This window comes from Charadrius vociferus, unplaced genomic scaffold, assembly GCF_000708025.1.
Source record: "Charadrius vociferus isolate BGI_N301 unplaced genomic scaffold, ASM70802v2 scaffold52, whole genome shotgun sequence".
In the NCBI taxonomy this organism is placed as follows: Eukaryota; Metazoa; Chordata; class Aves; order Charadriiformes; family Charadriidae; genus Charadrius; species Charadrius vociferus.
The window spans coordinates 2831527-2846449 of NW_009647572.1; the positions used below are offsets into that span (position 1 = coordinate 2831527).

Below are 14923 nucleotides of genomic sequence, written 5' to 3' on the forward strand. Positions count from 1 at the left end.
CTTTTTATCGCTTACTTAAGCATAAATAAGAATCCTGATGAATCAGACTTTAAGTCAAACAGCTACCCAACATTCTGCCAGAACAATTAAATTCCCTAAAATATCCTCATAATCCAGCTAGCTCAAACTCACAAAAGTTGTTTTTTTTTTTCCCAAGGAGTATTACTTATTTTGAGAACAGTGCAATAAACTTGAGAAAAAGGCATAAAGTATCTTTAAAGCCTCACTTCTTACCGCATGTTGTTATCTTTTCGTGCAGCTTCTTGAAATACAGTCAGTAGTAAGTGGGCTTACAGTGGACTTCTAATGTTTAAATTTTGGTTAAATGAAGACCAAGTCATGTTTCATACAACCTTTCCCATATAATTTTGATTGCTTCCTGAGTCAAGTGACTGATTACTGCTTCTTTTTCATCTGTCTTGCACAGTAATAAGCTCTTGACCTGAGCATTATTTAAATCTGGATGGCAAGTAATATTTTTGCCAATAGTCAGCTCTTATTTACAGCCCCAGGCCTCGTGACAAGCTGGAAACTGCATAGGAAAAACAATAAATCTGTACCTGTTCCACAAAAATATTTTTTTTGCCATTGGGCTTTATCATAGTGTTCATTACAGCTTTCCTGTCATAATTTTCTTCTTAAAAAAAAAAAAAAAAAAAGAAAAGGCAAAGATTGATAGGTGTGTACACCTAATATTGATTTCTATATCAAAAATATGCAGCCTGTGAAAATTTCATAGCTAATTTGCATCTGTTTGAAATGTGGCTGGATCCAGCCTTCTCCCAAGGGAAGGATGTTTCCACCTTCTTACCAAAGCCCACATGGAAGCAATGAAAGCTGATGCTTTGGGTGAACCTGATCAGCAGGAGACTACAAAACAGCTTTTGTCTCAACAATGTGTAAAATGCAGAGAGCAAATTAAATTTGTTTATATAGTGGCTGTTTTCTGGAAAGCTTCATGCCTTGTGTGGTAAAGTGCAGAGGGAAACTTGGAATTTCCACGGGGTTGTTGACCAGCCCTGAAGGGGGTGGGAATAATGAGAACATTAAATGTGCATAATTTATGATACCCCCCTAATTGTCACTGCAAATTGCATTCCAGAAAAGCAATTCAGCAGCTGGGTGCTAGTTTTATCAGAGACAATTCAGGTTTGCTGAGCTGGTTCATCTGGGTCTCGTATTTTCAGCACAAACCCTGTCACCGGTCTAATGTAGCGTAACCTTCTTCCTCCCTAAATGAGACCTGAGATAAAACAGTAGCTGAAGGGGGGCTTGCAGTGCTCGGGTGGCGCGTGTCCCTCGGTCTGAACTCTGCCTTCCTCCTGGTCAGGTCCAGCTGTATTTCGCCTGCTTGCCAGAGGAGAAGGTCCCTTACGTTAACAGCCCTGGAGAGAAACACCGAATTAAGCAACTTCTCTATCAGCTGCCACCCCACGATAATGAGGTAAATACAGAATTCAGGATGCACCATCAGGGCTTAGGTCTCCCTGGCGGCTTTTAGGTGGAGAATTACCTACCTGTGTATTTATGACAGGCCTGAACCGTGGCCTGCGGTGGCATCTGACCTATAAAGCAGCACGGTGTGTACACTGAGTCCATTGTTTAGCTGTCCGGTTGGCTTGTGTGCAGATAAGAGCTGTCTGGAAGGACACTGCCTTTGCTTGTTAGGGAGGCTGGTGTCACTGCAATAAACTTAACACAAGTTGGTTTTATAGTGTTTGCAGCCACCCACCAATTACCAGGAACCTACAAATTCCTGGAATTGCATTGTAGCGCACAAAAAGGATGCTTTGTGATAGTAAAAGGTTTGCATCTCAGATATGCAGTGTAATTTGGAGTAGAAGTGGAAATAACAAACAAGCCCTTTGTAAGGAAAGGGGGCGGGGGTGTCAGAACTTAAGATCTTGTGTATACTGCAATACTTAGTTGTGGGCACTTAACCATAAATCTAAAGGACAATGTTGTGGCTGATTTAGGTTCATTCCATTATTTTAGGATAGCAGCAGGTTTTGGTTTGGCTTTTTAAAGTCTTATTTCTTGCCTAAACAACTTCTTGGTTTAGTATGGTGGGTTTTTTCTCTGTAATGCAAAATCTCTCTCCGTACTCCTTTTGTATTATGCCATATTAGCTAAATATTAAGATGGTAGAGAAGACAAGCCCAAAAAGGTTAACGATGATTGCCAACATGCCTGATGAATTTCTTGCATACATGCTCTTACTTACTAACCTGTTACTTTAAAAGCTCGGGATCTAAAATAAGTTTTCCTGTGTTTTCACTGGAAGGTGAGATACTGCCAGTCTTTAAGTGAAGAAGAAAAGAAGGAGCTGCAGATGTTCAGTTCTCAGCGCAAAAAGGAGGCACTCGGCCGAGGCACTATTAAACTACTCTCAAGAGCAGTGATGCATGCGGTTTGTGAACAGGTAATACTACTTGTGCCACAAGCCAACTAGAGGGCTGAATAATGTAAAACTACGGTATCGTAATATTATCTCTATGTCTGAACAGCAAAAAAAAAAAAAAAAAAAGAGAATTTTTAAAACTGCCTGTAAACAGAAAGAAGGTATTGCTTGCTTAAGCAAAATACAGTCTTTGGTACTGGGAATGAACTGAATCTTTGATATATTTCCTACTAAAAAAACCTGTTGCTGACTCGTACCAGAGTAATGACAAATGAAAAACGGGCACATGCTTAAAAATGTTATGTATAAAACAAACTTCTCTTCACAGAAGGTTTGTTGATGCAGAGAGTTTGTCTAGACCAAGACTGAGAATATTTTTTTCCCCTCTTGTCAGAATTTTGGAATAAAACCTGGATATTGGTTTGTTGTTTTAACTTAGCTTAAATGCCTGAAGCTAGTTGTTTGGGATGGGAAGTGTGTTGACTTTCTGGTTTTGTTCCTAGTGTGGTACGAAAGTAAATGGCGGTGAAGTTGCAGTTTTTGCCTCGAGAGCTGGGCCTGGGGTGTGCTGGCATCCCTCGTGTTTTGTGTGCTTCACATGTAACGAGCTGCTCGTTGACCTTATCTACTTCTACCAAGATGGAAAAATCCACTGTGGCAGACACCACGCTGAACTTCTCAAACCTCGATGTTCAGCCTGCGATGAGGTAAATAATTCACATTTTACAGCCAGTCTACACTCCTGTTGTTCAGTTAGCAAATTGGATCGCTTGGGCAATTACTAATTTCAGGTGCATTACTTTTAGAAGTCAGGGCTCTGCTGCATAGATGCATTTGAAGGCTGAGGGGTGTTTCATTTCTTGTCAAATTGATGCTGCAGTTGCTATGGGACATTGTTGTTTCTATCTTTGTCTTCAAAAGGCAGCTAAATAAAAATAAATTCAGCGTGTGAACTGGATATTTTGCATGCTCTAACTCCCAAGGTGAGGTTTTGGCCACTTCACTAAAAGTTTACTTTTTATCTCTGAAAAGATCATTTTTGCCGATGAGTGTACCGAAGCTGAGGGTCGCCACTGGCACATGAAGCACTTCTGTTGCCTCGAGTGTGAAACAATCCTGGGTGGACAGAGATACATCATGAAGGATGGGCGACCGTTCTGCTGTAACTGTTTTGAATCTCTGTATGCGGAATACTGCGAGACCTGTGGGGAACACATTGGTAAGTATGTCCTTTTTAAGCATTAAACCTACAAATGAAGGGAAAGCCAATTTATGAAATTTCATATTCCAGAAGTGTGGATTCTGCAAGTAATTTTTTAGAGAAAACCAAAGCATTGTATTTTCTCCCCTTCCAGGTGTTGACCACGCTCAGATGACCTATGATGGACAGCACTGGCATGCCACAGAGACTTGCTTTTCTTGTGCTCAGTGCAAGACCTCTTTGCTTGGCTGCCCTTTCCTTCCAAAGCAAGGGCAGATTTACTGTTCAAAAACCTGCAGCTTGGGAGAGGATGTTCATGCCTCCGACTCTTCTGATTCTGCATTTCAGTCTGCTCGATCCAGAGATTCCAGGAGGAGTGTCCGCATGGGAAAAAGCAGCCGGTCAGCCGACCAGTGCCGCCAGTCTCTCCTCCTGTCCCCAGCCCTCAATTACAAATTTCCTGGCCTTTCAGGCAATGCCGATGATACTCTTTCTCGTAAGCTGGACGATTTAAGCCTTTCAAGGGAAGAAGCAAGCTTTGTTAATGAAGATTTCTGGAAAGGAAGAGTAGAGCAAGAAATGCCTGAAGACCCTGAAGAATGGGCTGAACACGAAGACTACATGACTCAACTTCTTCTGAAGTTTGGTGATAAAAGCCTCTTCCAGCAGCCCGCTGAAGTAGACATTAGATCAAGCGAACACTGGATTTCTGATAGCATGGTCAAGAGCAAGTTGGACTTGAAAAAAAATAATCCAAGCCTAGCAAGTAAGAAGTATCAATCAGACATGTACTGGGCTCAGTCCCAAGATGGTTTGGGGGACTCTGCCTACGGTAGCCACCCAGGCCCTGCCAGCAGCAGGAAAATCCAGGAGCTAGACATGGAGCATGGGGCGTCAGGATACAAACATGACCAAACACCATGGTATGGAGGTTCACTTGAATGTTTGTCTGACCTGAAACAGCAAGAACACAGTGTTCGAGACTCAATGGATTCTTTGGCTTTGTCTAACATAACAGGTAACAGGGGAAAAATGACTGGGTTTGATGGAGAGGTCAACCAAAGCGTGCATGTTCGAGTAGTTTGAACTTTTCATATCTGTGATTTCTAAAAAGCTTTAGTAGCAAGAGATGCATGTAAAGTAGGAAATAGCTTTTATCAAGCACATATTCTTCCACAAGATACATTTCTGCTACTTAAATTCTATCTAAATTCTTCTACTTTCATTTTGAATTCTCTTTCCTTTGCTCATAACAAAAAATCCATAACGTTAAACAGAGTGAGAACGGTCTTGAACTATGCATTGGTTACATACAAGCCACCACTCTAAGCAAATTAAGATATTTTTTTTTTTCCATACTTTAAGTACAAGAAGTTGCATTATATACTAGGATAATATTAAAGATAATCTGCAAAACACTTTAGGTAATTTCCTGATTTGCTTGTAAAAATACGTAGAAAATCTGAAAGGATGCTAACCTTTGTAGCCTTAGGAAATTACGCTTATGAGATTATCTTTCTCCATTGACTAAAGAGAAACTGATAATCCACTTTTGTGAACCTCCTTGTCAAACGTGATTGAAATTAGCCAAAGGGATAAGTCAGACATGCAAGTGCGTGTGTGTGCGTGTGTGTGCGTGTAAACCTTCCTTTCCTATTTCCTTACAAAAAACCCAAACCTGAGAGTTGGGTATGAGAGACCCATTGTAAAAGTTGTCCCATCCTCTTCTCCATTCCTTTCCTTCTGTAACCTGAGTTATTGTGGCTACTCGTGTAGCTCAGGCCCAACCACATGCTGCATTGCCCAAGCAGTAACGAAGGAACTGATCAGAGGGGCACGGGAGGAGGAGGAACAACCAGAGGTGTTGCACCTGGGAAGGCCACAGGGCAGATGACACTGCTGTTGTGGGAATGAAGGGTCGTTGGACCTGGAGTAAACCAGGCCAGCTTACTGCTGATGATTTTTGGAGGGTATCTTTCTTTGCGAGGCAGTGAGACCGGCTTTCCTGTAGCAGCAGCTGGAATACTAAATTTAGCAATACCAGATACGTGAAATATTTTAGCCTTAAAAATGGCAAGCATGGACTGTAGAATAACTTTAAGTAATTCTTTTTTCTTAGAGGCTAAGCTGTACGTGTGTTACAGCTATTTAAAAATGTTAAACTCATGAAACTTCTTCCGCTCTTGATGTCCAAATGTAGCTAATTCTTTGGCACTCAGAGCTAATACTTAAATATTTTAAGTCAAAACAAAACTTACTCTTCTATCAAGCTACTCCTTTTGGTAATAGTTCCAAAAACCACTAATAAGGTCTGCTTTACTGGAAAGAAATGTTTAATTTTTTTTTGTAATACTTCTCTCTTTGATAGTCCTCTCATTTGCTTTTCCTCCTTTCTCCATCCCCACCACAGGGGCTTCGATGGATGGAGAAGGCAAGCCACGGCCATCTCTCTACTCTTTGCAAACTTTTCAAGAACTGGAGGTAGAGGACTGTGAGAAAATGAGCAACATGGGAACTCTGAATTCTTCAATGCTCCACCGGAGCACAGAGTCCTTGAAGAGCCTGAGCTCCGAGTTGTGTCAGGAAAAGGTCTTGCCAGAGGAAAAGCCAGTGCATATGCCTGTACTGAGAAGATCTAAATCCCAGTCTCGACCACAGCAAGTGAAGTTTTCAGATGATGTCATTGATAATGGAAGTTATGAGAATGTTGAAATACGTCAGCCTCCAATGAGTGAAAGGACTCGTAGGCGTGTCTACCATTTTGAAGAACGTGGAAATCGGCCTTCTCATCATCGCAGAAGAAGTAGGAAGTCTCGTTCAGACAATGCACTTAACTTGGCCACAGAAAGAAGATGCTCTCCAAGAGAGAGATTTCGTTATTACTCCCCTCAGGATCATGAAAAATTTATTCAAAACAGAAGCTCACGTGAGATTCGGGCATACATTCAAAATGCGGAGCTGTATGGACAATATGCCCATACCAGGTCTGATTATGCACTGCGGAATCAGGTGGTTGATAAATTTTTTGGATTGTATGGTGAGGAAGATGACTCCTGGTGTTCAACTTCGTCCTCATCATCTGATTCTGAAGAGGAAGGGTATTTTCTAGGACAGCCAATTCCACAGCCACGGTCACTGAGATATCCATACTATACAGATGACCTTTCTGGTCCAACTACTGCGTTATCTAGTTCTCAGTTTGGACAAAGGACAACCAAATCAAAGAAGAAGAGGGGACACAAAGGAAAAAATTGCATCATTTCTTAATTTGTTTTAACAGTTGGGAAGACCAGTCAACTCTGTAGCTACAGTCTGAACCACATCTTTTTATAGTAATAATTGTACTTAGGCAAGTTGCTAAGGTCCTTAATGCTTTGCCAGTGTAAATGATAACCCTGCCAGAGTTTACATTGTACAAGTAACGTTCAGAAACGTCACCATGCCAAATGATGACCTGCTCAGATATTGCTATGGTTTACATGCTATGTTTCAGCTGTCAAAATACTGTTACTGCAGTTCTCGATACAGACTTTTTGTAGACATCTTATTTTATGCTCGCTATTCACCTATGTTGAATTCTCTGAGGGAGGGGATTCAACAAAGATCAATAAATAAAATTGACAGTCCTGTGCTGTAGCTATACCCACACAAGGTAATCTTTGACTTTTTCCTTTTGCCGCCAAAAAAAAGAAGGCTCTATACTGTGCCCTTTCTTCGTTGATAAAGCTTGCTCTTCCTCCTTCAACTTTCCTTACAAGAACTGGATTTTATTTTATTTTTTTTTTTAATTTGGAAAAATGCCCCTTTTCCAAAGAGTCCACTATTAAGGAGACAAAAATCAGAATGTGGGAGCTGCGATGCTTGAGGTCTTGTGGTATCCTAAAGCCAGCAGTAAATGGTTTATACGTTTAACTTTCATGTTTTTCCCTCCACGATTTTTTAAGAATTCCATCCCTCCGTAAGGGTTTGGGTTTTCTTTTTTATGCCTGTTTAAAGGAAGATATTAGTTCAGCTGCTGGAACTGGACTTAGCTACCAGCTGAGTGGTGGTGCTTTTTAGACCGTGCTCCAGCAGTGAGAGAGAGGTACAACTGCCGCGTCCTTTGCTCAGGCACGTCACCCCATTTAAGTCAATGAATCTACTTACGTAACAAATACTTTCATAAGGGCTTAAAGGATTAGGCTCCAGAATTGTGTCTTTTCAAATGCATTATCCAGGTTTTAAAATGTATTAGCTGCAATTCTAAATAAATAAAAGAAAAAACCCAAACACGTTGATATTTATAATGTAGTATTTCATAGGCTTAAATGTATTCATAATTTAACAGTGCAAATACTAATGTACATATTGTACAGTTAAAATTTTAAAAGCTGAATATTTTTATATCCCTGAATTTGAAGAAGTTTGTTACAATATCAAACTAGATTTGCTAGGGGTTTAACAGCAGCATTATGGATGAAATAAATATTGCTTGTATTTTAGTCAGGGGTTTTAAGTTGAAAAATATTGAAAAATGTTTAGTGCAAACCAGCTTAATTTTGTCTACTAGGTATTAAAAGCTCTGTATGCATGGTGGGGCTATGTAAATACTCTCTAAAATATGGCCCTCTTAATCTTGCAAGTGTTATTTATGGGTCAAGCAAAATGTAAACTATATAACTGTAAAAATCACACAAGCCTGGAATATATCAGTACAACAAATATGCAACTCCTGTGGATGTGGATTTATTTTATTTATTTATTTTAGTTATTATTGTTCCCTGCCTTTCCCAAAAATAAGTTTCTGAAGTTCGCCTACATGAAGGAGAAGAGATGCTGGGTGGCTCTGGAAGGCAAGCTGGCAAAAAACTGTAAAGGAGTAGGTAATCTCCAAAGGTGCCTTGAACTCGTAAGTGGAGCAGGAGCTATTTTAAGTTATAATAAACTTCTTCCACTGTTTTAAATAAAGGGCAGAAGTTTGTTAGTTGAATTAACAGTGGCATCCACCAACTAAGATAGTAAACGCTAAAGCTATCGATTGGCTTTCTGACCACCTGAAGCAAAGTAATTAATGAAATAACAGATACTTCTTACCAAAAAAGCTTGGCAAATTGAACTAAGCTTGCCCTTCTTGAGGATATAGAAGTTTGGAAATCAAAGCAGTGAGAAGTAAAGGGGGGAATGGACACGTGAGAATTGGCTTACACCAAAGAAAATGAAGCTATTGCTAAGGCTAAATCAAACTAGCAGTTACTTGCTTGTATTTTTCAGGGTAAAATAAGCAAAAGATCCTTTACTCCCAGAGGTGGTATTCACCATATAAGTCACTTTTCTAGTACAAACAAGTCCTGTGTACCTGAAAGCTGATCAAAGTAGTATCGTGCTACATCGCATGGGCCAATGGGCGGCTCGTGGGATGCTTCCAGCTGGCGGGCTGCCCCGCTGGCTTAGGCAGCATTTGCTTTCCTAGCAGCCAAATGCCTCTTGTGCTTAAGTACATTACGAAAAGCAGACTGCCAGGACTTACAGGACTTGAGGAGAGATGCTGACTTGTTGATGCCTTCCCCGGGATGCTCAAACAACGATTGGAACCTTCCCTTCTCACCTGCATTTCCAAATACTGGGAGCCAGGATCCTCAGAAACGAAACGGTGTGCTGCTGCTGCTGTCTCCTTTCTGCAGCGAGTAACTGTCTCATGGAGAAATGTCTCCACCAGTACTGCTTCTGATCTTACACCGTTTCCTGAGATACAGCATATGTACTCTCCCAAAGTGCAATGTCTTTATGGAGTATTAGAGGATAAAAGTTCTCCATAGAGTGTTAGTTGCTTCTTAATACTTTCTTCTTTAAAAAAAAACAAACCCAACTATTCAACACAGATCTCTTAAGTGTGTCATCTACAAACTATCTTCAGAGTTAACTTCCATGTTACCTCCCTCTAAACCTCAAAAAAATAAAAGAGCTGAAAGCTGTCTCTCTTCCCCACGCCCTTTCACAAAACCCAAGGATAACTTAGGGCTAAAAGTGCCATTGCTGAGGCACTGCAAACTCTCTGCTCCTGCGAGGGCTCTGCGCACTTCAAAATGAGTGATGCAAATAATGACACTTCCCCCCTCCCACTGTTTATATTGCTATTTTTCAGCTGGGAGCTTCGGCAGCGGAGAGAGGCCCTTTCCTTCTCCTCGGGTTGACTCAGAAATAAATGGAGAAGCACATTTGTTTGCGCATGGCGGGTACTAACCCTCCCGGATGCAGTTCTTCCAGCCCCAGGCAGGAGCTCTGACCTGTTTTCCCTCAAGACCAGACTGGGCCAAGGAAGGTGCGATGCCCGGGGCGGGGACAGCAGGAGCAGTGCCCCAGTGCCGCTGCCGGCCAGGCAGCTCGCTCAGAGCTAGTTTAGATACCTCTGCTCTGAGGCACATACATCACCCTAACCTATGCTGGGCTGCAGGACCATAAGTAATTAAGAGCATTAGAAAACATTTAGAAAGCTTTGTTTTGCTGAGGAACGGACTGTTAAACAACATTCATGTCAGGGAAAAGTTTTATCCCCTATAAAAATCACACACAAAGTTTAAAGATGGCTTCTACAACTTCATTTAGTTTTTTCAGCTTGAAATAAATGATTTCTACTTCATTATTTTTGACCACTTATTACGAGAAATGTTTCCAATTGATTCTTCCACCTCAAATGTGGAGACACTGGTACGGGATATAGTGTCTGCTACCAGCACAAGACTCAGATCCACTCACCAAAGCTGTAAATCCCTTCCGTTTTGTGTTACTAGAAGTAGTACCTATATTCCAAGTGGAGCTTAAACCCTGGTAGGCACCTAAGCATGACACAGCTGCTCACTCACTACCCCCCAGTGGGACAGGGGAGAGAATCAGAAGGGTAAAACAAAGAAAAGTCACGGGTTGAGATAAAGAGAGTTTAATAAGGTTAAAAAAAAAAAAAAAAACACACACAAAAAAAACCCCAAAACAAAAAACCAAACCACAACCAAAAAACCCCAAACAACCATCCAAAAAAACCCTCCAAACAAAAACCCCTGAAGCGATAAAAGAAAACCCAGATGCTCAACACCAGCCACCTGATACCCAGCCAGTCCCTGAACAGCAGCAGTCCCGGCAAACTTCCCCCCGCCACCTCCCCGATTTTATTGCTCAGCAAGATGTGATACTGTCTGGGATATCCCTTTGGGGTCAGTTGTGTCCCCTCCAAACCTCTCTCCCACTCGCTGGTGGGGTGGTGTGAGAAGCACTGCTCAGCAAGAACTAAAACATGCCTGTGTCACCATCACAAATCCAAAGCACGGCACCACTGTACCAGCTGCTGTGAAGAAAATTCCGTACAACCTTCACGACAGTGAGATCTATCAGGGCTATGCATTAGCCTCATCCTCATCAGAAGAGGACACCTTGCACAGACAACAGGGTCACAAGGAACCGGTCCTTCTCTGATACACAGCATTAGCTCCTTTCGTATCCACACTGGGTTTATTGCTGATTTTCACCCTAACTGCTTGCGTTGGCGCCACTCAAAGCTGCCAGCTCTCCCAGTGAGGTTACAGATCTGTCCAGAACCACTCCAGCCTTGGCAGATAGCACTGAATGTCCCCGCTCCTCTCCTTCCTCTTCCCCTCCTCTTCTTTTAAGGGTATCTGCACCTTAATGAGCTCCAGGAGGAAGTTTCCTTTTCAGGAGCTCTTAAGTTGACAAAGAAAATAAATTCCTCCAGCACAGCACCCGGTTCCTTCCACCAACGCTCTCCCTACCCCTTTCCAGGAGCGCCATCGAGGCTGCCCACCAGACTAAAGACAACTTTTTACACTGATACGAAATAAATCCAAAGTATATGTTTGATTCTACAGGAAACAAGACTAACAGCCATGTTTCTTCCTTAAGTTAAGGGACTGGCATAATATTTTACTTACATCAACAGAAAGCATACATCACAAAAGGTTAAATGTGAACATTCAACGTAATGACAAGTATGACATGGAAAAGCAGTTACCTATCGCTCGTGAACGTGAGTTAAACCTTTCAGAGAAACAGCACTTATAAAAAATTCAAAAGGCTCCTTAGTTCACGAGTAAAATTTAATCCATACAAAAGAAAAGTTAGATTAAGCTAAGGACAATCTAACAAGCTTTTGAAAGATCTTACTGTCCTATTAGCTAATCTAAAAAACCCGAGAATATTGGCTGACGGGTTGGGCTCAAAGAGTTATAGTACATGGGGTGACATCAGGCTGGTGGCCGGTCACCAGTGGGGTTCCCCAGGGCTCAATTTTAGGGCCAGTGCTCTTGAATGTTTTTATAAATTATATAGACACAGGAGTTGAATGTACATTAAGTAAGTTTACCAACAATACTAAACTAGGACTCCCTCAAGGGTAGAGAGGCCTCACAGGGAGATCTGGATAGACTGGAGAGCTGGGCAACCACCACACCTATGAAATTTAACAAGAGCAAGTGCCAGATTCTCTACCTGGGATGGGGTAATCCTGGTTATACCGACAAACTAGGGGACAAGAGAGCAGCCCCCCAGAAAGAGATCTGGGGCTTTGGCTCGATGGCAAGTTGAACATGAGTCAACAGTGTGCCCTGGCAGCCAGAAGGGCCAACTGTGTCCTCGTGCATCAAGCACAGCATAGCCAGCCGGTTGAGGGAAGTGATTGTCCCACTCGACACTGCACTGGTGCAGCCCCAGCTTGACTACCGCGTGCAGTTTTCGGCGCCTCAATATTAGAAGGACATCAAACTGTTAAAGTGTGGCCAGAGGAAGGTGACCAAGATGGCGAAAGGTCTTGAGGGCAAGACTTAACGAGGAGCAGCTGAGGTCACTTGGTTTGTTCAGCCTGGAGAAAAGAAGGCTGAGGGGTGACCTCATGGCAGTCTCCACCTTCCTCAAGGGGGGCAGCAGAGGGGGAGGTGCTGGTCTCTTCTCTCTGGTGACCAGAGATAGGACACAGGAAATGGAATGGAGCTGCGCCAGGGGAAGTTCAGATTGCACATTAGGAAAAGGCTCTTCACTGAGAGGGTGGTCAGTCACTGGAACAGGCTCCCCAGGGAAGTGGTCACAGCACCAACCCTGTCAGAGTTCAAGAAGCGTCTGGACAATGCTCTTAGTCATGTGCTTTAGTTTTAGGTAGTCCTGCAAGGAGCAGGGAGTTGGACTCAACGATCCTTATGGGTGCCTTCCAACTCGAGATATTCTATGATTCTAAGCTTAGGTCTTACTTTACAGGAAAAGCACTTGAAAAATCAGATAGTTTTATCAAAGTAAATTTAATCAGGCTTCTGACTCCTAACAAACTGTACAGTAATAATGGATATTTATAATCAAAAATATATTAAACATGATTTCAGTATTATTTTCATTAGCATTTCTAACCCAAAGCAGAAACTCTGATGTAACACCCTGAAGGGTCTCGGTCCTGCAGGCAAGTAGCGAAGTGCTGTAGCTACGCTTCTGCCTCAGGGAAGACTCTGCCTGTGGTTCCATGACTGATCTCGGTAAACCAGGTTGTTGCCAGAAGGGGCGGGTCAGGTCTAGCTCCTGTGTCACAATAGGTTGCCTCTCTTCCCCTCTCTCCTTCCCCAAATTAGCATCCTGTAGGATCCGTGAGCTGATTCCCATTCACTGTGCAGCCCACACAATTCTGGGTGCCAACAAGGTAACTGGTAGGTCATCTCCTTTGAGTAATGTGAACTCTTAGAAACCAACAAATGCCAACTGCAAAACCACACCCTACTGACATTAAAACTAATCAGGTATCTCAAGAATCTGATGTAATACATATTTAATATACCATTTCAAGATTTGCATGTGTAAGATGCTGCGATACATACAGTGCCTTGCACATGCAAAATCATTGCTATTTCATTTACCTTTCTGCACACCATTATGATGAAATCTGAGAAGCTATCTTGGTAAGGGGACTGAATTCACTGATTTTTTTTTCATTTAAAAATACTGTGGACTTTGGAAACGGTGAGCTTTAGTCATTAGTCCTTTTACAGAGTTTCACGTGTTTCTAAATGCAAGTGTATACAAAACAATCACGCCTATACTTACCTCTTTGTGATTATGACTCAAATTATCCCTTTCCTAAAACGTTCACAGAAACCAGTACCTTGTTAAATGTAAAGCTGTACACAATCCGACAGGCAGGATACCATTAATGAGTCCTAAATATTTTTCACCTCCAAAAAGTAATCATGTAGCACTGGCAGCTTCTTGACTCTCCTCAACCATGAGTCGCTCTATCAGGTCAAAAGCGGCATTACACAGCATCACCTAGGTTTGAAATGATGATGAATTTGGGGCCTTTGGGTTCAACTTCACATTACACCTAATTCAAAGCGACCTGGAGTTACTAAAGAGATGCTCCTGCTGGTTTTCCTTGCCCCACCTTGCCACCCTAAATCCCCGCGCCTTCTTGATGTCGGAAGTAAAGGTTACACACAGCCTCCTAATTGTTAAAGCTGGTGGATGAAAAGTGGTGAGAAGACGTAAGGGGAGAGAGGCAGAGAGTAAGAGAAGAGACCTTTCCCTGCTCAGTGGCTGCCCGCAGTTCCACTCTGTCAGGTGGAGTCAAAAACATAACAAAGGAACCATTTAGCTGCAAATATTAAAAAAAAAAATGCAATTAATCCTACATAATACTGCTTACTAATAATGACTCACGATATGGAAAGCACCAACATTTAAAAGGCATTTGTAAAACCTGCAATCAGAGCAAAAATATAGCACTTCTTATATCAAGTAGTCAGAGTTGCTCTGGCAGTCAGAGACTAGAGATAACCCCTAGTGTGATTTTACAGAATGAATCTGAAGTTTAAAATTAATCTACAATAAATAATTTAAATCATATTTGCAAACAATTTTGCAAGTCTTCTCTTCCTATAGTATATAAGAAAACAAGACATATTTCTGCATAAGTTGAGGAATGAAGAACTGCTTCTTGTTATTTTAATAAAAAATACAGTGTTTGAAGTTACACTTATAAACATCAAAACATAAGTGTACGTACACTGGACTGAACATTTTTTTTCCCCTCGGTAACTGTGTAAAGGTTTCAAAAATAGTTTGTCACTTTACAGCATTTTTGAAAAGAAGCATCCTTTCAAAGGAATATATGTCAATGAGTACAGGTAGGAAGAATACAATTGTGGAGACCACAGTGACCGAGATAGAGCCACCTGAGCTACGACGAAGGAGCGCAGAGGCCTTGGGTTCCAATCTCCAACCGGATCTCCTCTTTCCCCGCAAAAAAGCAGATTTATGTATTATGGCATACACAACGCAGGGGATCTAAAAGCGTATTTTTGTCC

General features: G+C 41.8%; 1 protein-coding gene across 1 annotated transcript in view; it reads left to right on the plus strand.

Moving 5' to 3' along the window:
- The window catches only part of PRICKLE1 (prickle homolog 1 (Drosophila)), a 7952-nt gene extending 1083 nt beyond the window's left edge, over positions 1-6869 (plus strand). Inside the window, exons 2-7 of the mRNA XM_009880850.1 lie at positions 1331-1444; positions 2285-2422; positions 2905-3108; positions 3434-3620; positions 3757-4620; positions 6013-6869. Coding sequence (XP_009879152.1) covers positions 1331-1444; positions 2285-2422; positions 2905-3108; positions 3434-3620; positions 3757-4620; positions 6013-6869 — 2364 coding nt within the window. The remainder of the gene's footprint in view (positions 1-1330; positions 1445-2284; positions 2423-2904; positions 3109-3433; positions 3621-3756; positions 4621-6012) is intronic.
- Positions 6870-14923: the final 8054 nt, after the last annotated feature.